Source organism: Dryobates pubescens, chromosome 15 (genome assembly GCF_014839835.1).
Source record: "Dryobates pubescens isolate bDryPub1 chromosome 15, bDryPub1.pri, whole genome shotgun sequence".
NCBI lineage: Eukaryota > Metazoa > Chordata > Aves > Piciformes > Picidae > Dryobates > Dryobates pubescens.
The window spans coordinates 14,654,450-14,681,462 of NC_071626.1; the positions used below are offsets into that span (position 1 = coordinate 14,654,450).

At 45.5% G+C, this 27,013-nt stretch overlaps 1 protein-coding gene across 1 annotated transcript; it reads left to right on the forward strand.

Annotated features, from left to right (window-relative positions):
- The first annotated feature begins 3,901 nt into the window (after window positions 1-3,901).
- Window positions 3,902-25,862, forward strand: LOC104302508 (uncharacterized). Its single transcript, XM_054167889.1, is given in 19 exon segments — window positions 3,902-3,989; window positions 4,509-4,623; window positions 5,910-6,084; window positions 6,649-6,760; window positions 7,693-7,799; window positions 8,193-8,319; window positions 8,848-8,968; window positions 9,244-9,329; window positions 9,999-10,123; window positions 11,338-11,397; window positions 15,172-15,238; window positions 16,372-16,466; window positions 18,023-18,151; window positions 19,537-19,651; window positions 20,514-20,651; window positions 21,312-21,480; window positions 21,841-21,907; window positions 21,909-22,000; window positions 25,539-25,862. Coding segments are annotated over 19 exon segments (2,181 nt in total). The 5' UTR covers window positions 3,902-3,904; the 3' UTR covers window positions 25,735-25,862.
- The last annotated feature ends 1,151 nt before the right edge of the window (window positions 25,863-27,013 follow it).

The following is a 27,013-nucleotide window of genomic DNA, read 5'->3' on the forward strand; positions in this document are numbered from 1 at the left end:
ACTAATGCCTTCGGTAGTGATGTCCCTATGAGAGAGAAAGGTTCCAGGGAATGTGGTAAATTGGGCAGGAATCACTCACAGATGAAAGCACAAGGATAGCTGCAGTTCCCAGCTCTCCGCGGGCTGCAGGAATTTGCCATGACAATTTCTTTTTTCCCATCCACTCCCAGCAACATTAGCCTCTGATTTGAGGCCTGGAGGCAAAAATGCCAGCAGCAAGCTCTCTGGGTCACTGCAGGCAGGGCTGGAAAGTCAGCCAACACTGCAGCAAGCAGAGGAGCAGATTATATGCAGCCCCTGCAGTTTCCTACAAAAACTACCTCCAGCAGTTCTTTGAGGGTTTCTCTTCTCCCAGTTGCCTATGCACTGTGATTCTGACACCCTAGCTCCTATACCATCATCAACCATATATCCCATTCCAGAAGTGTGCTGGCAACACTGCAGTCAGCCTGCCTCTCCGGGACTGGCAGGTATCAAACTGGTCCAAACTGGCCCACTCAATCATCTATCTAGTAGAACAAAAAATGGGGTTAGCCCTTGAAAATTGCTTGTATAAGCTCTCATTATCTTTGTGATAAACCCAACACACAAATCCAAAACCTGTGTGAACAAAGGTGCAGGAGTGCTCTCAGAGCTGCTTGAGCAGCCTGTTTTTTATCTCTGAGACTTACAGGTTCGTATGGGAAAGCCTGGACAGAAAACCAGCTGGCTGCCTTTCCAAGCCTTTTGTGGAGAAAAATGGCAAACAAGGCTACACACTCTTAGCTCTGACTTCAGCTGATAGATCAGTCTGGACTGGGTGCCCACTGCAAAAGATAATGCCGAGATGATCACTGCGTGACCAGTTTGGTTACTAAATCATCATTTGATAGCATGCCAAAAATGTGATCACCCAGATAGGTTCCAGCAGTACAACAGTCTTTCCAAATAGGTCTAAATGAAGGTAAAATTGTGTCATTATAATTTGCATTTATTTATTATTTTTGTAATGTAATTACATGTTTGCAGTATATCTGGCTACTCATTCCCTCAGGAAGAATATACTGTTCAGAAAATCTGCAGCATCCATTTATGGTATCTGAATTTGCAATCTGTCATTCCTACAGTCAAACTCCCTGCAGACAGCACAGCAGAAATCAGAGATAGATTGGCTTTGTGACTCAGCAAGCCTTGTTTGAAGTTTCCTTGAATGTGTTTAGTTGAAAAGATTGGAAGGATGTAGAAAATAAGACAACATTCATGACTACCAAGTGGAACAAAAGTTGTGGGAAACTTCTTTTGAAAGGGACAAGTGTAAACTGTCAATACTACTTTAACAACCTATGTTTTACGATTTCCTGGTTTATGGATTGCAGTAAAATGAGTTCCCTGATACTAATTGCTTCAGCAATACACTAGCAATTACTTTAGCTATGCATGTTATGCAGAGAAGTATGTCTTTTATCTTGTAAATCGATTCCCTCCTGGGTAGTCATTTAAGTGACCTCTGGTATTTTTTTGTAGACCATAGAATTGAAACACGCATGATGTCTGTGCACTAGATCTCAAAGTATCCTTATGTTTTATGAAGGGACAAAGGTTTATTAATTTCAAAGTCCTTGTTCAAAGCCACTCTAAACCTGTTAGAGCAGATTGCCTTTACAGAAGGACAGTATGATAGTTTGTTCTCAGTGTAACCAAGCATCTGTGTCATACAAGTATCACAACTGTCTTTATAGCGTCCCTTGCTGGCTGGAGCTCCTACCCCGAGAAGAAAAACTTCAACAGCTACATCTGTCGAAGTTGTGGGGGAGGCCTGAATGCAATTCTTCTGCTTTTTAGGAATAAGTACAAGGGGGCTCAGCTTGCAGAGACATTGCTTTAGTGAGCAATTAATTCACTGATTAAAAAAAAAATATATCTGAAATGTGAGAAAAGTCTTTTAAAGAAGGGAAACCCTGGCACTGTGTGAACGAAAACAATTGCACACATTTCCCTCACCCTGTCGTGAAATGGCTCCCTGCACCCCAGGCAGCAGGCAGTTGCAGAGCTCAGCTGTGCCTGTGGTTAATAATAAGCCAGGAACACGGGCCAGCCGCACGCCTTCTCCCACGGCTGCCCAGGCACCGCTCCAGTACCCACCCAGCCTCCCTACGGGAGACAGAAGCCCAGAGGTAAGAGACGCCGGGCCGTTGCTCCATGAGGTCGCATGTGCTAGATCAATCACGAGAGGAGGCAAACAGGGAAGGTTTTGAGGAGGGAGGAAAGCTGGTCACTGGTAGAGGTGCCTGAGTCTCGCACTATATATCTGTGAGGTTTCATTAAAGGCAAAAGTGGGATGGATCTCACTGCAAAACTTGTCAAGCTTTAAAAAATTCCAGCCAGCTCAGGCTGAATGTTGACTGAATTTCTAGCAAACATTAGCTAATTTGTGTTTGGGTTCAGGTGGTTACCTGAAGGTTTTTATCCTTTGGCCAGCACAGCTTGAGCAATCCTGGCTGTTGTGCTCCCGAGTTTGGAGGCTTGTTAAAATTCAGAGCACAACCCAAGTGGCTCAACCAATCCTTGGCATAACCTTGTTGGCTTAATGAATTTATTCCAAAGCTGACTTTGCCCTGGAGAACAAGGGCTGTGGATACCAGAACATTTGCATGATCCGCTCAGGCTGCTGGAGCAATGTCTCTTACAAAGTAAGAGCCATGCTGCTGGTGTGTCATAGTATGATTCCATAAACTTAATTAAGATGTTTGCCTTTACAAAGGATTAGGGAAAAAAAGTCAACAGTTTTGGTCAGGTGTATATTTCTTTTCATGACAAAGTATCCTGATGGCTTGAGAGATGTCTAGCTGAACTGGCCCCTCTTTTCCTTCATTGCACAGCCCAAGCCTTCCTGTGTTGCTGAAGTCTTTAGATTTGGGCAAAAATACTCTGCCTGGGTATAAGGTGGTTTTGTATAAGTGTAGTACCACACACTGTACTGAGATTAGAGCCATGTGCTGCTAAGTATATCATGAACATAGTACTATATTCTAATCAATTTCCCATCTAAATTAATAATAGGTACAAAAGACTGAAGAAATCCTTTCCTTCTGTTGAAGGGGTGAGGGATAGAAAGGCTCTAGGGATATGGCCAAATGCCCGAGGAAAATACACCAAGCATCCAGACATTGAGTGAAGCTGCCCCAAGGCCCATATTACAGTGGTCTTTTAACCTTTACAATTCTCTACTCCTCTTTGTCTGTTTGGAAATGAATTTCATTAAAGTGAATAGGAGTTACTAAGAGACCAGAGGAGTTCTGGAGTTTGTTGCTGGGGCTGAATTGCCACTCTGCTTCTGAGGCTTTGCACAAAGAGGGATGATGTAATGTAACCCTGCATAAAGCACTCCAGGCTCTATGGAAAGCTGCTCTTTCCTCCTTGCAGTTACAGTCGGGTTTACCAGTTCAGTTCCCTTCTTTATTTTACTAAACTTCCTGTTCCTCAAAAAACCATGTTCATCTTGTTATAGCATTTCAGTGCTTGTAGATTTCTCCTTGTGATCTTTCAGATTTGAGGTGGCAGTGGCCAGCCTGCAATTTTTCAAGAGCAAGTAAATGGAAATGAAAATGTTGTCTACTTCTAAACCTTTGCTAGTTCATTACTTCTCACCCTCTCCCCTCTGCTCCCCCATGATTTCAGCTCAGCACTGACAACGGACCACATGAAGTCTTCCAACTCCATTTCTGCAGCTTAACCTTTTGCTTCAAAATCCAGGGTCATGCTTGAAACACCAGGAATCTCCAGGCAGTCTTCTAGGCAAGGGTTGATTGCCTTCCAAGATCAAGGCAAGAGAGTATATATTTAGCTTAACACAGTCACATCACTGCTAAATTACTCTTAATTTTTACCTGACATTTGTTATCTCAGGACCATCCATACGCTCAAGATGATTAGGAAGATCATTTATACCCTGGAAAGACACGTGTCCACTGTGGCACGTGGGACCACCCAGGTGAGAAGATTTCTGCATGGTGAGTAGTTCTGAAGCAATTCCTGGGTAGAAAACATTTTTTCTCATCTGAATGCAGCAGGGATCTTGCTGGGAGTGTTCTGGAAGCAAAGAAAAGAGCAACAATAGACTTTATGCATGATAGTGTTATAATCTATTGAGTTACTATGGTATCTTTGGTACTTCCACCCTTTTAAAACATCCTCTTTGGGCATGGCTGCAGGGCTCAGTTTGTTCACAGTAATGTTTAAACTAATGTTACTGGAGCCAGTAACCACCGAGCTGCAAATACGGTGGCAGACTGGCACTCAGTGATGATGGGGATTATTATTCATATTAACAGTAAAGATGTTTTGCAAATATTGCATTGACATAAAACACAGCTTTGGTCTTTGTGAAGTTACTTGTGAATTCACCCTAAAGAACAGCTGAAAAAGAGAATACATTTCTTGTGATGATGACAATTTGCCTTTAATAAAACAGCTCAGTAGTTACTGCAAATACCCAAGCAAATAACTCAATTTTCTGTGTTTATCCTCAGGTGCTTATTTCAAGATTCATCCCTCTGTACAGGAAGCCCTAATGGACAGGAGAGCCGTTGTAGCTTTGGAAAGCACCATCATTACACATGGCATGGCCTATCCTCAGAATCTGAGGTGGTGGATTTTGATGTTCCTTGTTAAACAAGGTTGTAAGAATGAGGCATATAACTGGGGGATCAGTATCGATGTTCTTGGTCAACCCAAAACCTTTGGAAAAGAAAATTAAATGACAAGTTATTAGGCACACAGAATATGAGCTCTGATGGAAACCAGTTATGTCTGGACTTCTGAGGAGGGCAGAAGCGTCTCACATATGTGAGATGCTACTTATCTCCTACTTATCTCCTTATCTTACTACCTACCTACTACTTACTACCTTATCCTTACCTACTTATCTCCTTATCCAACACCTTAAATTTCAGGCTTCCATTAAAGTGTGGCAGCAGATAATGTCATCACTAGCTCTAAGATGGAGCCATGAGCACTTTCAGCTGCATAGTTTGTGCAGACATTGAAAACACTCTGCAGTTCCTTCTGGTATATCTTTTGTAATGCAAAAAGGACAGGAATACAATAGTGAAATCTGTTCCATCTACTGTCAGAGCTGCTGATCCCTTCCTGCCTTCTCCACCCTGCATAGAAAAAAAGCTCACCTCCACCCTTTGGCTATTGATGTTAAGTAGGTTTGCATTTCACTGAGCTCAGGCCAGAAATCATTGCACTTTCCTGTGCATCCTTGCTTCCAGAAAGTACAGGATGGTTTCAGTATTGATTTTCCATCTTGCTTTTAACCTGACCAATATTTCACTGTCTTAAAATGAAGCTGTAAAACTTTGGGTTCGGGGAGGAAGTCATTTGAGTAGTTAAAGATTGCCTGGAGTATGCACAGATACTTCAGAAAGGGAGAAGCAGCCACTCTTTAAAAAGGGTGGTGTACACATGATCAAGAATAAAACGAGTGAAGCTTAGAAAGGGCTGGTCTGCAGCCCTGGAGTATCCTCAGGCTGCAGCTTTTTGACACTGTTGTTACTCTATATCTAGCTGCCTGTATTGTGAAGAATGCATCCCAGTCATTTGAACTGAACCTAAATTGTCTGTGAATTCTGTGAAGTTCTGTGACATCAGAGAACAGATAATAGATACAAGAAAATCCTCTTTTGAGAGAGTCTCTATTTCCAACAGTCTGTTGTACAACCACATGATTTTTCTCAAAATTCAGGACATTGCTGTCTTGAAAATGGGAGCTCTACACTTCTGCAAATCCAAGTACAAAGACTTCTGCCATTAGGAAGATACAGAAGAGGAGCTGGATTTCACTGAAGTCACTAAAACTGTATAAAACTGGAAACTGGGAAGGTTTGCCTCACTAATTTTGTGATTGCTGTCCTGTCTTACTCTAGCATGGCCAGAGAGGTGGAAAAAATTGTAGCAACAAATGGAGCAGTGCCAGCCACTATAGGTATTTTAAGAGGTCAAATCCACGTGGGACTCACAGATGAGGAACTTGAGTTCTTAGCAAGCAGTAAAAACACAGTTAAAGTGTCTCGGAGAGATCTTCCTTATGTCCTCAGCCAGGTACAGTATGCACACTTTCTATTGTGGTGCTTTCTATAGCAACAGTATAGTGCTCTCCAGCTTCAAGCCAGGTGGCTTTTAAACCTCATGAAAATATCATGTAAAGTGGTATTTTACTGGCAAACTTAAGCACGGTCCTATCTAGAGTCAAAATACAACAGAGAAAGGGAAGAGCAGCCATCTCCTGAAAAGTCTTTCTGGAATGCCAGGCAAGCCATGAGCTCTTGGCTAAGAATATTCTTACTGGCATGATGAGGCATCCTCATATTACACGTAAACTATGTGACACACAGGCCATCTGGAGCACAGTGCTTAGGGTGACCCTAGCTGCTTGTTGGAAAACCCTGGAAAATGAAGGCCTTTGCTCTCACTGGGGCAAGAACAGCTTAAGTAGTAGGGATGAGGATTCCTCTGCCATTTTGCCTGTACCAGAATTTCACTTGTCAGCTGGTAACAGCAGGCTGTTGTGACATTGCTGTGTGACAGACCACAACCACAGCTGCTTGCGTGTGGTATTCTCTGGGCCCCTCGGGGTGCTGACTGCGACTGCTTGTTTCCTGACAGGGCTTGTCCGGTGGCACTACTGTGTCTGGAACAATGATTGCTGCACACAAAGCAGGAATCCCTGTGTTTGTCACAGGTGGCATAGGAGGTGTCCATCGAGGAGGAGAGAACAGTAAGAAAATACATGTTGCTTTTCTCTCTGTTGTCACTCTGTTATTGTGAGTCAGCCTTTTTCCTTTTTCATATCCTCTCCTGCAGTAAGCATTCTTCTTCACCATCTTATCATTGTTTTCTCCCTACTATCTCATATCCAGAAGTTTCAGAATGCTCCTCTTGAGCACTGGCCAGTTGTTAAGAGGGTGGGAGCTTCTGTTTGTCCTTTGCTTACACCAACTTGAATGGATATTGTTTGTTGGTGCAGCAGAAGTTGCTGTGTCTCTCCCACTTTGTAATGCCTGGGTAAGCTGATAGTAGCTACCGAGCACCACCTTATTCTCTCTCTCAGCTGAGGAGAGTCTCACCACAAGAGGGGCTTAGGCTCTAGTCTGTGTTAGAGGTGTGTGCTCCTCTCTGAAAAACAGTCCAGCCTTGGCAGTATAGTTTATGACCTTTAAGTACATCATCTGTTCTTACCCACGTATATTCCTGGCACAGCAGAATGCCATTCCTTTCGGATGCGATAGGAATTCCGGATGAGGTTTCCGAGCTGCTGTGGCCCTTTTGGATTTTTGCCAGTGATGTCAATACCAAAACCAATATATATCAAAATTTACTTGAATTAAGTTCCATCTTCTTGAACTTGGTTCTTGTTGTAGACCACTTTCTTCTTTTGTTTTTTAATACCAAAGTTTTTGCATGCATGTATCAGTGAGATCAAAGAGCTGAGACGTACAGTGCTAGGCTGCACTCCTGCCCTAAGTCATGTGGCTTCTTTTTTTTGGTCAGTATCTCTTTCAACTTCAACACCTAAAGGTATGACCTAGACCTGTAGCATTTAATTGTGGACCTATCTGGCTACAAAAGCAGGCAGTGACAGCCCAGGCAGGTCATATCTGTTTGGACTACAACACAATGACCACACAATGGCTGCTTGTCCCTTGACAGCTCTGGATGTGAGTGCTGACTTGACAGAGCTGGGACGAACTCCAGTCGCTGTTGTGTCTGCAGGAGTCAAGTCTATCCTTGATATTGGCAGGACACTGGAGTATCTGGTAGGTGCCTGAGCTGCCTTCAGAAGCAGCTAACGTTGTACTTTGTGTACAGAGTGCCCAGTGGCGTTGGGGCGGATATTAAGCCTAAGATTTTTAGAAATGGGATCCTTAGAATCCTTGAACACAGGTTGGAAGGGACCTCAAGGATCATCTGGTCCAGCCTTTCTTGGGATAAGCACAGTCACAACTTCTCCCCAAACCTCTCTGTTCCCATCTGTAAGGATGTTGTTTCCTACTGAAGGGGTTGGGAAAAGCCAATGAAGGATGAAACCAGAGGGCTGCCCACCACATCTTGTGCAATTTCTAAATAGGCAGAAGGAAAAAGTCCCATTCTTTGTGTGGGTTCCCTTTCCCTCCACTGATGACCTGCTTCTCTCACCTGCACTGTTGCAGGAGACTCAGGGAGTCTGCGTGGCTGCCTTTGGAGAGTCAAGGGAGTTCCCAGCCTTCTTCTCACGCCGAAGTGGCTTTCAAGCACCATATCATGTCCAGGATGAAGAGGAGGCAGCTGAACTCATTGGTGTGTTTTGTCAGGGAAAGACTTATGTGGGACCCTGGAAAAAAGAGTGGGGGGAAAAAAAAAAGAATCACCATGGATGATGCATTTTAACTTTAACATTTTCCCAGCTCCCCCATTCATGCTTCAGTGCTTCAAACAAAGGTGCAGGGAAGTTCACTCTTTCTATCAAGCCTTTTAGCTAGCTGCAGCCACCTTGGCATACTCACAAGTTTTGTTCATGCTGGTAAAGTGGAGGTAACGAGTGTGTTAATGTGCTTACAAAAACAGCTTCTAGACCATCAGAAGTAGACTAAGTTTTCCTAAAAGAAAAAAAAATAATTATCTGCATCCTTTGTTATACAGACTCAAAAGAAATAGGCAGATGTAAATTCATTGGTAGCTGGAAAAGATCCCACCCTTACCTCAGCAGAGAACAGGAGCTCCAGCTTTGTGGGTTCCCTCACCCCATGCCCACTCTCCCCTGTCTTCTTCCTTCAGAATTTGATTTATTCTAGGAGAACTGCTAATGATCTGCCTGTCCTCTCCCAGCCAGTGCTCTGGGTCTAGGCCTGAACAGTGGGGTGCTGATAGCAGTACCCTGTCCCCAGGATCGAGCTACCTCAGGCCAGGTCATTGAAGAGGCCATCCAGCAAGCTCTCAGTGAAGCCAGGTGAGGTGCAACCTAAGCCCTGTCCTTTTCTCACCCAGTGGTCTTGGGGAAGTAAACAACTTCAGAGACACTGCTGCAGGGGCTGTAACACAGCTTAAGCTTGGGCATGGGTGAGCCCACAACATGCTTTCAGCTGTAATTTTATCTAACCTGAAGCTTGCTTACAGGACTTTTTAATGGTATGTGGTTATGGAGATAAATTATCTGCTAGCAGCAGTTCTTCTCTAATGCTGGTTCAGTCCTTCTCATTTCAGGCATTTTCTTTACATTTGCAGGTCCAAAGGGATCACAGGCAAAGAAGTGACCCCCTTTATGTTACAGAAGATCAGTGAATTAACTGATGGAAAATCACTGGACTCCAGTATCCTCTTACTGAATGGAGGGGGAAAAGAAAGTACTTCAGAGTATTTCATAGCTCTTCTGATAATACTTTGTGGAAAACACTGTCACTTTAATTGATAGTCTAGCAAAGGGCAAACCCTTCAGGATCTGCAAGAGATGAGAGCTGAGTGACTGCATCCTGCCTTTTCAGGATCACCCTTACTGTCTTTGACCACTTCTGTATTAAAAATGGGAGGCCAGCATAGACAGCAGGTGGTCCAGAGCCCAAAGATATCACTCACATCTGATCCTGCTTGTGATGAAGTCTCAGAACTCCTTTTTGTGATGGGTTGCACACTAGAAAGTATTTAGGCTTCACAGAACACTCTACTGAACATCACACTGCCACCTTCTTTTTTCCTCTGTGAAGCCTTTGATTCTGTTCTTAACTGTACAGTGGAGATTACAGGTTTCCTCTCCATGGCTGCAGAGGCTGGAAGGTGAAAACAATTTTTAAAAGATCAGGGCATTCATGCAGTATTGTAACCCAGTATATATGTCCCCAAAGATGATGGTAAAGAAGGATCAAATCCATCAAGTCTCATAGCATGTATTTTCTGCTTTCTCCTCCTAGGCAGTTCCTACATAGGGTTCCAACAGGTTGCTCTTGCTGGTATTGTTTTCTTTTCCTGACAAAAGTGCCAAACAGACCTTGCTTTGATCCAGAACAATGCCAGAGTGGGCAGCTGCATTGCAGTGGCCCTCAGCAAACTACAGAAAGCCAGAAGGAAGGAGGACCTGCCTCAGCAAGAGGACACAACCCCACCTCAGCCAGTGAGTCCCCTGCTGCCCTCCATATCATGCCTCTCTGCTGAGAGCACAGGATAAATTTGTATCAGTTCCCAAAACTAAAACGTGACTCATCCAGAGCCCAATCTTTCTGCTTCACACTGCCAGACATGCTCTTTTTAGTACTTCTTATTCTTTGCAGATAAATATCCTCTCCTCCTCCTCCTCTCCACATTTACAGAGAATAAACACTGACAGTGGCCTAATCCCATTAAGTCTGAAACCATCAAATCTGTTAAAACTGTAATCACCTTTTCACCTTTTGCTGTGCCCTTACATACAGCTTCAACTGTGTGGCCTCTCAGTGCCAGGGAACTCAGCACTACAGGGGTAGAGGAAGATATTTCAGGCTGCTTACCCATAGATGTTTCATAAATATCTCTTTATGTTGGCCTCCTGCTCGTGACTGCCAAAACGACAAGAGATACAACATACCCCAATCGAGATGATTTTAACTCTAATCCTCTATTTGATCTTGGATTTTGTGTGTGCCATGCAATTTACAGGAAATCTCTTTTAGGTAGCCTTTAGTGGGGCTGAAAATTCTTCTAAATCTCATTTGCAGTAGGATTTGTCAGCATCAAAGAGGGCAGTGACTCCAGAGGCAATAACTCAGCAGCATTTGATGAAATGAGAAAAAAATAGCTGTGTGACTCCAAAGAAGCTGGAAACTTCCCATCTGTGGAGCTGTCCTGCTTTTTCTGGATTTGTAGGACAATAAGACAAGATCTGTGAAGTGTCACTGCATTCAGCAGTTTCTCCTGGGAGCATGCAAGAAATTACTGCATTTTTCTGCCCACTTTTTCCTCTTTTTTTCAATACAGCAGTGCTTGAATAGTTCTGAAATTTGCTGTGACAGAAATTCTCCCAAGAGAGAACTGACATGACCAGACCCATTCAACACCTTATCTCTCACTACACAGAGAAACTGCCAGCACCCATATGTGTACACAATGCCATGCCACCCACCATGCTATGAGCAGGCATGATCCAGAAAGCAATGTATAGAAGAGCTTTTGGTTCTAATTGGGATTGTACAGGCCTGTGTCTAGCCATCCAAAGTAAGCACAGGCCTCCACACTGCAAATTAAATGTCTTTCAATACAGTGGGGAAAATTACTAGGAAAAGCAAAGATGACTTTGAAACTTTTTCCTCAGGTCCTTCCAACCACTTCTTACCTTTTTCTTCACTCTTAAAGGTGGTGATTGGAGGTATCAACGTTGACTTTGTAGCCAAGGCACAGAACCCTGCCATCCTGGTACTGTATCTATAATAGTTTTATTAACACCACTACCATTTCCAGCTACTGTTACAGGAGTGCCAAGACAAAAGGGGGCGAGGGGGAGGGTGGTATCCATGCATGTTATTCACATGTCTGTATGGGTACACATGCACAAACTTGGAAGGTGTAGTGCTGCATATTTGGTATGTTGTCCAGGTGGGCAAGGGAGTGATGCATACTGACCAACTCTGCTCCTGTGCTGAAAGTCACTGTTCCTACCACTCTAGACAGGAAAAGAGCAACAAATCATCCTTTTAATCTCCACATGTGACTCTGGCCTCTGCAGTCTATACTAAGGTGCCTTGGGACTATTGTCTGATGCCATGAGCCCAAAGAGCTCTTTTAGAGCAAGAGTTGCTCTCACAGCACATGTGCAAAGACCTAGAAGCAGTGAATAAGAAACCTTACTGTGCCATGTTAACCTGTCATTCAAGGACAGAGTCTATAAGGAGGAAATCACAGTATAACTAACTAAGGTTGGAAGAGACCCCAAGGATCATCAAGTCCAACCTGTCTCAACAGACCTCACGACTAGACCATGGCACCAAGTGCCACGTCCAATCACCTCTTGAATCCCTAGGTAAGAGCCAGTCCTTGCTGCCTGGGACTGTCTTAACTACGGAGAGTAGTAAGAATAGGAACAAGAGTCTCTGTGCAGCATACACACAGTGGTAAAAGAACTTCTCTCAAAGTAGTACTGACAGCTAAAACTAAACAAACCAAAAAACTTCCTAGGTCATAAAGGATTTTTCTTTGAAAAAGAAAGGGAAAAAATGCTTTAAAAGAAACAGAACAGTTTAAACAGTATTGTCAAGGGTGACACATATGGTGGCACCAGCTGTGAAGGCTTGCAAAACCAGAAATTCAACTGCCTCAGCTGTGATCTGATAACATACATATCTCACACTCAGTTATCAGGACAGGGACCTAAGCTGTATCCAAGAGTGGGCAGCCATTCCTTGGCATGTCAGACACAAGTGCAGATTTCTGGACCACTCAAAGCATGGTGAGAAGGCAAAGGGCATCTAAAGACCTTACTGGCAACAGGTGATAGGGGGAAAAGATTAAAGTAGATCTTAATGTTGCATGAAAAGTGAGGCATTAGCTGTCCTTCTGTATAGCAGCAAGCCCTGGACCTGATGGAGCATTGTAACAGCTACCCAAATGCCAAGCTGCGGTAGGGTTTGGTAACTGACAGCCAAAACGTTCCTGCTGACAACTACTGTGGCTAGGCACAGAGCAAGAGGCACTCTCAATAGCCTTGCTTTGTTTTGGCTTTTAGAAACAGTCTGGGTTTTTCCCCAGGGCTCAGCACCCAGTGGGTCCCACCCTTCATGCATGTTGGATATGTTGCAGAGCACTAGGGTACCACTCCCATCGCATGCTGTCTCAGTAAGCAAGCAGCTGTATGTTGTCCTGCTTGCAATTCCCAGATGGCTTTCAAAAGCTAACCAGAAGTAAAGTGCTTTCTAAGTAATGATCTGACCATCAGAGAAGGATGTATTGGCTTGCTTAAAAGCTGGAAAAGGCATTATGATTCTCTCAGGATACCCATAAGCTGAGTAGAATCTCATTTTACGTGGAGATCCAAGAAACTCTCTCAATTCTCTGAAACATTGCCAGAAAGCATCAGCCTACTCTTATTTCAGATCACCTCAGCACACCCATTTGCATCTAAGGTCTCCCATCTCAGACAGTCCTGCGTGAGCACAGCGTAGAAGAGACACAGGAGTACTGCTCAGAGCTGCAGTCACCAGCTGAGCTGGCAAGATGTGATGAGGAGCCAGCCATTTATTTTTCTTCCAAAGCAGGCTGCCAGTTTCTCTGTCACTGCACCCCCCTGCCCTTTAAAGACAGATTTAGCATTTTCATTTCTTTTAGGCCCCGTAGGCTCGTACAGCAGCAGAGGTCACCCACAGCTGGGTCTCTGATCAGCAGAGTGGTACATCTGCTGTTAGGGCAAGGCTTGGCATAAAAAACCTGAAACTGTGCCTTTGGGCTATGTGGGGGCTAAAGGAGAAGCTCAGCATGCCATGGGTATTTTCAGCCTTACTGCAGGCATCAGTTACGAAAATCAGAGAGTGAAACTGCATGAAATAGAGTGTGTGCTCATTACTGATGGCAGCTACTACCCTCTTTTAATATTGAAAAAGGGGACAGTGTTCAAGTCATGTCTGACTTGCCTAAACAAGCATCTTTGCTTTTCACTTTGGACTAGGGTTTTTTTTTCCCCTCCTCTTGGCTGCCTGCACTAGGGATAGGGAGCTTCAGAATTAAAATAGCCAAGCTCAGTGCTTTAAAAATCTGCAGTACTCAACAGGAAACAGTTGCAGATGGAAATTGCATTCCAGGGAGCAGGAACAAATGTAAGAGGGGCATTTGAGCTAATGAGGAGTGACAAGTAGTGGAAAGATGGACATAGGCCATAGCCTGCTTATATACAGGCAGCTCTGCTCAGGTGGCCTGAGCAGTTCAAGGCTGGAGAGCTGCTGGACAGAAAAAGCAAAGGATTCAAGAATTAGCACCAAGTCTTACAGAGTACAGAAGTGGGGAGAGTCAGGGCAAACAAAGCCAGTCTGAAGGTCAGAAGACAGTAATAAAAGAACTTAGATGGGTGGGGTGCTTCTCACAGTCATAGGGCTGAAGTATTATGTGCAAAGGACAGATGTAAAGCTTCACATGGGGGAAGAAGGTGGTCATTGGAGAGCTTCACTATGAGTTTGAGAACACCCAAGAACAGCAATGGCTTGGAATATTTCTTATTGAGAGAAGGAAGCACATTCACTTGTTTAGGACAGATAATAGTGTCTACAGGCAAGGAAAATGTTTATGTGCAGGGGCATTCTGGTGCAGCTGGGCTAACATGGAGCACCGAGAGCCTGAGCCAGGAGCTGCGGGCATGCACATGCTTCAGCACTTGCCACCCAAATGCACAGCATATTCTTGAGAGCTCCAATTTAACCAGAACTGTCAAGATTGTTATGACTGCCAATAGAAGGCTTTGTTCAAAAACAGAGAGTATGTTTCAGGATTTTATGAAACAAGGACTTTAAAACACTTTGATAGTCAGATGAAGCCCAAATTCACCTGAGCACTTACTGTTGTAACTCTTCTAGCACAAGAATTAGAAGGAGGAGGAGGAGAAGGGTGAGGGATTGCCTGTGTCCAGCAGTTTGACTGTGACACACTGATAGATGGACAGAGGAGTGGAAGACAGGCAAGAGAAATGAGAAGTTGATAACCACACAGGTGGTGAAGAAAGGCAGTTTTGATGAGAGAGATGTCTGGGAAGAAAAGGATGAGGGAAAAAGTTTTAAGATGCTGAAACAAATCCTTCCCTGAGTAAAGTTACAGGGGCAGCACAGGCAAAAGTAACAGAACTTATTTTATCCTCAAAGAGAATAAATCAATAAATTTAAAAGAACACAGACTGCTTAATGGGGGAGCTAAGTGGCCTAGAAGATAGCTGCAGGACCATGAGGTCTGGGTCAGAAGTTCTGGAGTCCCAGTGCTGTTGCAAGCAGGTTAAATTCAGAGAGCTGCTCACATTGGCTCATTAGTGTTGTTCTAGGAGGTCTTAGTAAATGGCTGTACAAGTTTGTGTTTTCCTCAGTCTGGTAGCTTGATGTCTCCTGCTCTGATTGCTGTCCTACATTTAAGCAATGTGAACTTCACTTCATGTGTTGATGGAGACATCATCTCTGTCAAGCAGCCCTCCCAGTCTTGCCAATTAATAATTTATTCTTCCAGGGTGGTGGGCAAACAAACGCTGGAAGAATGAGACGAACCTTTGGCGGCGTTGGAAGAAACTTGGCAGGTGCCTAGTGCTTGGGTTTGCCTGTGGGTACATGCCAGCTGTGATTTGTTCTTTGGTATTCCTTCAAAAGCAGAAGCTCCTGAACACTGCTAAGATCTGGGACGTGTTAGGCAACATACCAGTGGGCAGAGTGCCTGGAAAAGGCAGGGATTATTCCAAGAAATAAAAGGGAAGGGAGTTGGGATCAGGAGAAAAAAGTCCACAACTATGTTAACTGCCATATAGCACAGTAACCCCAAATCAGAGCTAAATAAGCACCAGTGATCTCCAGTGACTCCTGAACAGCCTGACCCACAGCACTGAATTAATGCCAGCTTGTAGTTGTAACAGAAGTATGCTTTGAGCAAGAATTTGACAGGAATAATCTTACTCAAAGATGATCATCCGTGCATCATGGACAAGAGAAACTGAGGCACAAGAATTACTGTAGAAGAGAAAGGGCTACAGTCCTTGGCAACAAGACTGATCACACTGCACCTGATGTTACACCACAAGCAGCAGCAGACAGTATTTGAGTACTGAAATTAATGGGCAGATTGCAAAACAGTTTTAGTATTAGTCTGGATTTTTTGACCCTTCCCAAATCCTCCTAACACAAATCTGCTATCATTTCAGATCATAAATGGAGAAGCTTGAGCAAAAAATGCCACCCATGGCACCCAGTGAGATGTAATTTGTGGTAACTTGAAGGGAGAGAAGGAGGAGTTTCCCATGAATCCAGTCAGATGCAGCTGTTCTAGTAAAACAGAGAGGTGGGAACAGCTCTGTAGGAAGGCCAGCATCAGAAAGAGTTGTGCACAGCAGCAGTGTGGGAAAGCCTATATGCCTGTGGTGGTAAAAGAGAAATTACATCAGGGAAGTACAGAACTTGCTTCCCCCTTCTTTTTAACTCCACTCCTGGGTGTTCCAAGAAATCCAGAGGGTTGATAGTGCAGCAGGCAGACATCGATTGCCCACTCGACCCCAGCCAGTCCTTTGCAGCAGCCGCGGCTGAGGTGTGCAAACAAGGATTTATGAGCATTAAGTTTTCCAGGAGAGGGCTTTCCTGCAGACACACATCCTGCACAGGCTGTCACTCTTTTCATGCTACTCTGATGAATTTATTAATATATTTGTTTCCATTTGCTTTTTAGACTGCTTAAGCCGTCTAGGACAGGCTCCTCTCCTTTTGTCAGCTGTGGGGAAGGATGAACATTCAGAGTCTGTCCTGCACTACTGTCACCATATGGTATGTTGCACAGCAGAGGCACCTCAGAAGCATGGAAGTGATGATGTTACGTGGAGGGGAAACTCTTCTCAATAGTAGTAGACGTAAGAGCCACTCTCTATCAGGCTAAGAGTGGGAATAATTCAATGTTTCTTTAGTGGCAGACAATTAGAAAGCAGGGAGCCACCTCCCATGACACAGGCTAGAATTATGTACTATTTGGAGCCTGATCCATGGGGTCTGAATTCAGCTCCAGGAGGAGATGCTTGAAGGAGAAGGAGAGATCATTCAGAAGGAACCATGAAAAATTCTAGTAACGCCTAAACCCAGCCAGAATATGTGAACCCTAATGGTAGAAGAGCAATGCCAAAATCACTCTGTTTCGAGTGAAGTATAAGGCAGACAAAGCCTGGAACCGAGAGCCCAGGTTGGACACCTCCCAACCTCAGGGAGGTTTTCTCCACATAGTTGCTGCATCCACCCTTAACTGTGCACCAGAGGAATACCTGACTTAAGCAGCAGCTTGTCCACCGAGGTCAGGGAGCCGGGAGCTGCAGAAACTCGTTTGGGGCAGCAAGGCGTAGTCACCATAGAGCAGAAAAAGCTGGGAGGACAACCCTAACCGAAGGCATCAGACATTTCCTCGTGAAGAGGCAGGGTTAAAGACAAGCTGGGGTGGGGGAGCATGGGAGGGTGTAGCCCCCAGGTGACACAGGTCAGGGCCATTAAGGCCTATTAGTGCCTCCACGGCTGTGGTATCCAAATAGAGCAAATGGGCCTTTGATCTGGCTACCTGGGCAAGTCAGTAAATTAACTCTTTTTTGGTTTAAAAAGGCTTTTCAGCAGCAATTCTGTAATGCCCCCTCCACCCAGCACAGCACAGTTTGTACCATCAAAGTGAGCATCAAGGGGAAGAGGATTTGGTGGCCAGCCACCAAGCAGTTCTTGCTCATAACAAAACACATGACCAGCAGTGTGGGAGAGGCCTCTTTCCCTAAAACCTCCAACTTCTCTGAGAACTCCTGGGCCAGATGTATTTCTCTGTCCACATGGATATTTCAAGAAACGCCCTGATCGTTCACAAGGCCCACAGACACAGGGCACCTCATAGCTGTGTCTGCTACACTGCTGTAAAACTGACTCCAAGGCTTCCCTCAGAGTCAGGCCAAGCAGTCAGTGAGGTGGCTGTACAACTGCTAGCTGGGGCATGCCACCAAGGTGTGCCAGCATGTTGGCAGGCCATGGAAGTGTCACACAAACTGTGGGAGTGGGTGACCAGAGCAGGCAGGGCTGCAGACCACTCTTCCATTATGACAGAAACACAGCACAGTGAAGACCTGTCCCTGTCATTTACTCAAGTATTTCCTTCATCTGTGGCATTTGTTACACACAAGCACTACAAAATAGCCACCTGCCAGCACTGTTTAGATTGAGATACCTCTGAAATGTTGTTTGTCTCAAGAGAGAAAGGAGAACAACAAGCTGGGCTACTGGTTAGGTGGGCACAGGGAAAGAATGAGCTGACTGTGGCAGGGAGAAGAAACATGCTCCATGTATAACTGCCCTCCCTGTTTTAGGACATGAGTGCTGTCCTTCACCTGGAGGGGAAGAGCACAGCCACTTACTGTGCTGTGATCAGCAGTGCTGGGGAGCTCAGCATCGGCTTGGGAGACATGGACATCCACCAGCAGATAACAGAGCAATACGTATGCATATCATCTGATTTGTAAACTTTTTCTTGTGGAGTGTGGGCCTGGGACAAAAGGCAACTGGTGAAGCTGTACCAGGAGGGAGTGGGTGTGCACAGGTGTCATGGGAAGTCCTCAAGTTAAAATGTGACAGGGGCCGCTGAGGTAGCAGCACGGCAAACTACCGAAGCCTCTGTTGTTGCTAACCCAGATGGACCTTTTGTTCCTACTCCATACAGTATCGCCACTACTATTGTCCATGACATGTAGGCCAGAATCCTCTCCTTTAACCAGTCCCAGCTAACATAATTTTTGGCATGTTAAGGCTAGCAATAAATCCAGTTCACCTGCAGAAATGGTATTCCTGCCGTTCAGGAAAAACAGCAGAACCAAAAGTGGACAAAGCACTGCTTAAAGCAAGTTTTCCTGTTCAGTCTCTCTCCCATCCCTGTTGTTTCTACATGCTGAGTTGTAGCAACATGTCAAGCCTTCTAAAGACTAATGGAAACAGTGATTAAGGACTGATTCAGTGAAAGCCCCATCACTGCACTCTCCTTTCCTGCTCATTCTTCTGTTGACAAAACAAAAGCCTGTGCTTCCTGACTGACAGTGATGTGGAAGTTAAGTGCAATTTACTTACCAGCAGGATCCCCATGAGGTGGAGACATCCTAGGGAAAAACATAATCATTGCTTCCATTTCCACTCCCACCTTACCTCTCCCAAGCCTTGACACAGAAAGCCATTACCTGGCAGATTAATTCTCCTGAGCTTTATGAAACAGTTATGACCAGTGGAAATTCTGAACCAGTCTTCTGTTGGAAAGTGCATTCTGGCAGCCATTTTTTTCCACCAGGATTAGCAGAAACATGAGAAGGATGCTGCATGAGTGCATATAAGACTTGCCTGGCATTCAGGCAGTAGTTGTTCAGCCTCAGAGAAACAAAGGAGGGAAGAGCAGCTCCCCACTCTACTGCTCCACTGTCCCCCACCCCTACATGATTCAGCAGGACTTGGGAGTACAGCACCTGTCAAGAGGCATTGTGCACAGAGGACATCTAAATGGCATGCAGCTGGCAAAGGCATGGTCAAGCCACACGTAGCACAGGGAATCCTGTGGTGGCATTAAACAGTGGCATTCCCTTTCCCTGTAGGTCTCTGACTGACCCATAGGTACCCGAATGGTCTAGTGAGGACCAGCAACTATCTTTCTCTGCTGGAGGGGCCCTGCCAGTTGTGTCCAGCTCTTGATGGTAGGGAGCAGGGAAAGGAGAAGAAAGGAAGGAGATGAGGCAAATGGAAAAATCTGTTTTCCTCAGGGATCACTCTTGTAGGCTCATGCCTGCAATCATTTTGTCCCTCTGCAACGATGCAAGCTGTTTTCTGTGTCCTGGATTTTCACTAGGTGGCCCAGTTCAAGGAGAAGCTGTGCCAGGCCCCACTAGTTTGCATTGATGGAAATGTGCCTCTTTCCACTATTCAGTATGTCTGCCAACTAGCTAGAGAACATCAGCTGGCAGGTAAGGAGAACTTGCCCAGCCCTGGCCCTGTAGCTCCTAACAGCATGTGAGCCAAGACACTGCATACCCCGAGTGCTCTCCATGACTGACTGCTGAAGGCACCCAGTTACTGTCTGACATCAGGGGTCCTTGCTCTGCTCTGCTGCTCTCTTTCAAATGGATGAAACACTTCTGCTTTCTCGGAGTTTTTCTCATTCTGCAGCTAAATCACATTTCCTATAGCATAGGTGCTGTAGCCCCTGGGCACTGCCAGCAAGTCAGGGAAAGCTGCTCTCTTTGCCTTTAACCTCTGGGCAAGCACAAATCTGTGTATTTCTGCCAGTTTGAACCGCAGTATAGTTTGCTTCTCAGAATAAGTGCTAAAGCATCTTTGGGGAGGATCTCTCTCCCATTTCCCATAAAGTACATACATGCCCTGCCCTGATGGGGACCCTTTGCAAGGCATCCTTAACCTTTGGAATTGTGCTTTCATTTTTAAAAGCAAAGCTTGAAGAAGGAGACAACGTGCTTAAAACCTGGCAGAGGCTCCAAAATCAGCTAAGAGGAACAATAAAACTGAAGTCTGATTATATTACCCCAGAGTGAGAAGCAATGGCTTCATTGCTGGGCACCAGAAAGGAGACCTTGGGAGATCTTGTCCCAGGGATGGGGGAAAACAGTATTTAAGTTCTGATGACACCTGTAACTCCTGCTGTACAGACCATAGAATCATAGAATTGTTAGGGTTGGAAGGGACCTCAAGGATCATCCAGTTCCAACCCCCCTGCCATGGGCTATGCTAAGCTTTCTACACTGCATCCTGCTCTGATGTAGCAATGAACCACTAATTAATTAACTAACCAATTGCAATGTTGTTTTGAAGTGTGCTATGAGCCGACAGATGAGAACAAGGCCTCTAAGCCATTCCTCTCAGACAGCTGGAAAGCGCTCACATACATTTCCCCCAACCTGCAAGAGCTAAGAGCAATAAACCGGACCCTTGGGAACCCTTTGCCAGCAGGTATTGAATACTCAGAAGGGTTAGTCGCACTTTAGATAACCTAGATCCTAGAGAGGAGCATTTTTCTGCTCCAGCCTCCATTTCAAGCAAATTGGTTTATAATACAGTGGGGATTCATAAGCACTCTCAGTGTCTTCCACCTTACAGCCATCTCTGTGGATTGTACAGCCCAGGCCAGACTGAAGATCGATCAGCAAGCACAGTAGGCCTGGGATGGCTCCTTGTCCAAAATCAGAGCTCACATTTGCCTCACTTCATCAGCTAAACAGGATGTTTCTGAAGCATGATGCTCTGAGGGCACCCGTTCCAACAGTACCACCCCTTGCAGAAATGAAACGTTCCTCCCACATGCAGGTGGGAATCCAGCAGTATTAACACGGGGAAGTCATGCTTCAGGGCAGATTTTTGGTCTCTTGAGGCACATGTTTAGTACTATGAGTAGTGATTTTCTCAGCACAGGATAGAGGTATGGTATGGAAGCTTACCCATGCAGAATACTGTGTTTCTCATGATTTAAAGAAAAAAAAAAGATACCAACCACATTCCAGAAGTGCAGATGAATAGCAGTAGTGCTGCTGGTATATAGGCTGCCAGCCCAGAAACAGGCCAGCTGAGGACCTTGAACGTTTTATCACAGTTTTTCCTTCTCACTGTCTGAAGAGCTGCCGTTCAGGTTGGAGGATGTTGTCCAGACTGCAGTGGCCCTGGCCCGTCCTTTGCTGGCCCACCTGCGCTGTGTGGTGGTGACACTTGGTGCTCACGGCGTGCTCCTGTGCGGCCAGAGCCTGGGAGGGAGCATCTCACTTTGCCCAGGAGCCCACAAACGGGTAAGGGCACAGAAAAACCCCCAAACCTCTCAGTTGCTTTTTTCTGGAACCATGTAGCACTGTTGCTATTTCTGGTGGCATGGCAGCAGTCCTGAGAAAGATGGCATCACTGCTGGCAAATGTATGTGCTTGGGGGTGGATTACACAGCTCTGAAAGAAAATCAAGTTGTTGTCCATATATTGCTGGCTTCTAGCAGCAGGGTTTATAGTCAGCTAGTTTTAAATGGACTTACATGAATTTTCATGAGTACAAGCTTCATTTTCAGGAAGATTCATTTAAATTGCTGATCTCTTTCAAAGTGTGAAAAAAGATAACTGCCTCTTTTATTCCCTTTTCTTCCTTGGCACCCGTGCAGGTTTGGATGGCACCAGCCACGCGTGGCCCTATCAGCCTGGGCGACTCCCACTAACGTTCCTTCTCTCCCCGCTGCAGACTGCTGCTGCCAGCCTCTGTGCCACCCACTACCCTGCCATCCACATCAGCAGGGAGGAGATAGTCAACGTCTCAGGAGCTGGTGACAGGTACATGACTCACTGCTTTGTCTTCTCCAGCTAAAAGTGGAAGGCCCTTAATCAGATTTCTTTAAAATTCTCCTGCAAAGGCAAACAGCTTTCTGCTGCTTGAGGAACAGACACTAAGGACATGAGAGCAGGACTGGTTACTGTGATTCCTTGCAAAGCTTGCTAAAAATGTCTTGGAAGCCAGTCTTGCCATGATTAGTTTTGGTTTCCTTTAATATTCAATCCTTTCACAGCAATCTAGTAGTTCTGAATTAGTCTGGGCTGAGCTGGTAAATGTAAAGCAAATCATCTTACATCAAAGCTGTCTTACTAACTAACTGCTTCCACACTGCTCCAATGGAAAAGTGGGACTGCCATTCAGTAGCTAAAATTACCCTATAAAAGCATTTCACAGGGCTCTGCAGTTGCCTCTGGCAATAGCTGATGCTTCTAGAGAGTCTGCTGCCTGGTTCTCCTAGCTGTTCGCACAACATGCTGCCTAGGAGTGGGAAATGGCAGGCACTACTCCTAGCCCCAAAGATCAATTCTCAGCTTGTCAGAGAAATATTTTTTTGTGCTCCTTGTTAACTTGTCAAATTATATACAGTAGTGAGGGGGGTTTTGTATCTTGCTTCATGCACTACAATAATTGATTTTATCTTTGCTTTGGGCTAGACCAAAAGGCCCTGCTTGACCTGCTGTTCTCAAATAGAGAAGGGCTGGTGGGAGATGTGATGGCAGCAGGCTGTCTAGGGTGCATGAGATAGTGGAGTTTTCAATATACAGGGAAATAAGGAGGAGCAATAACAGAACCCTTGCTTTGGACTTCCGGAGGGCAAACTTCCTGTTCATCCACAGTTTTCCTTTCTGGTTATCCTAGCTGCTCCACTGAGCTGCTCTTCTACAGAGTATACCTCTTCTACCGAGTGAGAGTGCCAAAACAGGCTGTGTGATGGTTTAACCCACCTTGGCTGGAAATGCCAGGACATTATATCGACATACATGCCACCCCCACAGCATATAAACTGCCAGAGCCGCCCAATTTCAGCCTGTTGGCACTCCAGAAGGACTATGCAGCACACAGCCCGAGGCTATAACACATCCACAGCTCAGCCCTCCCAAACCCTCACACTTTTGAAATGCTGGTCGGGGACACTTTGCACCCAGACCAGCGATCCAGAGCACCTTACACCTTGCTTCGGCCCTGTGGCTCTCCTGCAGCTCCAGAGATGCTGCCCAAGGAGCCACATGTGCAGTGAGCAGCATCTGATTGCTCCTTGCACCTGGCTGCCATGACAACATAACACTGCCTGCCTGCACATGGCATTGCTAGGGGATTCTCCCCCAAATATTTACTCTGGAGCTATTGAGAGATTGAATGGTTTATGGAAATCATAATCTTCTTTGCCTTTATTATGGATAAAAAGATGTTGAGGTAATTAGAGTGGAAAAAAAAGTTATCTTTCCCCTTCCCCATAGATTTGCTCTTTAATCCTCCCTGCTGTCACATTTTCCTGTCCTTGCTCTCTCCTTTCAAATATCATTATCTTTTCCCTTCTCTTTCACTTCTCCTTTGTCCTTGCCTAGGCTCCCAGCATCATTACTACATTTAGCTATGAATAAGCTGTAGTTTTTCCCTGTCAATCACAAACACCACCCTGCAGTATTCATGCCTCAACAGAGCCTTCCACTGCAAGCCAGGCAGAGGGCAAAGTCAGCCCCTTCTCCTGATGGCCTCCTCAGTGCCTTGTGAGGACCTGTGGGTGACTGCTGTTGTTCTAAGCCTTCACATCATTTTTACTGGGAAACTGCAAAAATGTAGAGCAAAAGTTTACAAAACTGTGAATCTACAATCTCATGTCAGCTCTGGATTTCTTTTTCTCTCTGGGTCTGTTGCCCTTCTCACATACATAGGGAACTTCTCTTCCCATACAGAGAAGTGATGAAGTAAGTAGGTAATGAGGGAAAAAACAAACTCTTCCCTTCTATAGATAACTTTCTTTTCCTCTACCTCACCTGGAAGACTGGGCAGAATTGAAAATGTGGTGGGATGAGAAAGTGACTCACTTCTCAGATAAGAAGCAAATACAGTGTGAATAAATAGCATTATTTCATAGAACTGGAGTACTGATGCTGTTGAAAAGACCTCTAAGATCATCAAGTCCAAATACTGACCTAACATCACCATGGCCATTGAGCCATGTCCCAAAGTGCCATAGCTACATGTTTTTTTAACACCTCCAGGGATGGTTACTCCACTGTTTCCCTGGCCAGCACATTCCAATGCCTGACCACTCCTGCAGGAAAGAATTTTTCTCCTAATATCCATCAAATCCTTCCCTGGTTTGAGGCCATTTCCTTTTGTTCTACCAGTAGTAATGAATGAGTAGAGACCAACTCCCACCACACTACCACTTCCTTTCAGGTAGTTGTACAGAGCAATAAGATCTTTTCTCCAGACTATACCCCAGTTCCCCCAGCCCTCCTCATAAGGCCTGACTTTGTTGCCCTTCTCTGGACATACTCCCACAACTCAGCGTCTTTCTTGTAGTGAAGGCCCCAAAACTGAACACAGGATTTGAGGTGCAGCCTCACCAGTGATGAGTACAGGGGCACGAGCACTTCCCTACTCCTGCTGGCCAGACCATTCCTGATCCAGACCAGGATGCTTTGGCTTTCTTGGCCACCTGAGTGCGTTGCTGGCTCATGTTCAGCCAGCTGTCAACCAGCACCCCCAGGTCTTTCTCTCCCCCAAGCCTATAGCACTGCATGGGGTTGTTGTGACTCATATTCAGTATTCTGTATCACTAAGGTTGGAAGAGACCTCAAAGATCATCGAGTCCAACCTGTCACCACAGACCTCATGACTAGAGTAGGGAGGGCACTAGTGCCCACTGCAGGCTTGAACTCACAACCTTCCCATTAAGGGTCTTATGTGCTACCAACAGAGCCACCTGTTTTTTTGAGTACAGGACCTAGCACTTGGCCTTGTTAAACCTCATACAACTGACCTTGGTCCACTGATCCAGCCTGTCTGGATCACTTTGCAGAGCCTTCCCACCTTTGAGCAGATCAACACTCTGACCCAGTTTAGTGTCATCTGCAAACTTGCTGAGGGTGCACTCAATCCCCTCATCCAGATCATTGATAAAGACATTAAAGAGGGCTGGTCCCAGTACTGAGCCATGGGGAACACCACTGGTGACTGGCCACCAACTAGATTTGACTCCATTCACCACCAGTCATTGGGTCTGACCATCCAGCCAGATTTTTACCCAGTTTTCTTACTCCAAATTTAAAAATAAATACAAAACTCCAAAATCTTTTCATGATAACCTTCTGAGGCTGTTCTGCTCCTGTAAGTGCTGGCTTGGGTCCAGATGAATGCCCTTGAAACCAATGGCTGTGATTCTGAGATCACAGAATCACCAAGGTTGGAAGAGACCTCAAAAGATCATCAAGTCCAACCTGTCACCACAGACCTCATGACTAAACCATGGCACCAAGTGATCAAAGCCATTACCCCAGTGTTCATAACTGCTTTTCTGTCTCTCCACAGCTTAATGGCAGGAATCCTTGCAGGGATGCTTGCTAACCATGACACAGATACCTGTGTCCGGATGGGTCTGCTTGCTGCAAGCTTGTCTCTCCGTTCCTATGAGCCCATCTCCCCAGAAATCAGCACTGCCACTGTCAGCCAGGAGCAAGTCAAAAGCAGGAGCTGGCCGGAGGTGAAGGTATGGAAGATGGATTAGAGCACCATGGCTTTCACATCCATCACCTCCTTGTACTCCCAGCATTGCTATTTCCAGGATCTGGGCCCCATTTTGAGCTTTGAGCTCAAGAGCTGGCTGCTAACCAGAGGACTTAGGCTTTCAGTGCACACTACCTTTTGGGAAGTGTCAGTGGAATGCATTTGGTAACAACCTGTATGGCACTGTTCACATTTATGTTTGTCTGCCATGGTTTCCTCTTTAATTTTTCAGTTTGTTGGGTTTCAGCAACCACAGCCTGGCTCTTCTGACTACTACCTGTTGACAGTACATCAATCTCCTTGCTGTGTAATGGGGACACTGATCTGTTTTGGTCTTGAGCACACTATTAGAGAAGGAGGGCCCAGCCCAGGGAAATTTGTAATGAAAAGCTGGATTCTGGTCTTTCAGCCCTCTTGCTTCCCTGAACCTCCAGTCCTTCTGGATTTTCTGTTGGGGGAATTTTCCCTTCCTTCACCTTGAGTCATTGTTGTGCATTATCACAGTAGCTCTTCTGCCATCAACTAAATTTTCAGGACCATGTCTCTTCAGGTGGGCCCAGTAGCAACATTCTGTCTTGTCCTGGTTTCTATCCAAGAGGTCTCATGAACCACAGCTCTTAGCAAGGTGCATCTGGCAGGCACATAACACTGCAGGACAACCTGACTGATCTTCCCAAGCCAGCCAGTAAACCCTGCACTTCCTTGCTCTGAAGTCCAGTGCCCCTGGAGAAAGCAGGCAAGACTAATGAGGGACCAAGCTGGTGCCCCTTAAAAGATGGCTGTCTCTTGTTCCACATGCCTTCCTCTGAACTTGATGCTGCCTTCCTCCTCAGCCCAGAGTGTCAAGTCTGAAGCAAAAGAGAGCAAGCCTCTCTCACCACACATCCATTACAGATCAGCTGGGAAACCACTGGGTTCTTGACATAGAAAACTTCCCACACATGGCTGGCTGGCATGCAGTCCTAACAGCCAACCATCAGATTTGGCTAAAACAGGACAAAGAGCTGAGAAGGCATGAAGGGTGAGCTGGAAAACTGACAAAGTTCTTCCCAAGGTTGTATTGGTGCTGCCACCTTAGGAATCCAACATGAAAAATACACCAGCTGCCTTTCCAGATGCTGAAGGGACCCAGTTTGATCTTATAGATTCTCTCTCCCCCTCCCACACACTAGCATTTACCAGCAGCCCCCCTGCCAGCCCCCCAAAGACCTGTGCTCGCAGGCACGTGAGCGGGGATGGGGTGGTCGTGGTGGGAGGGTGCTGGGAGATTTGGGAGCACA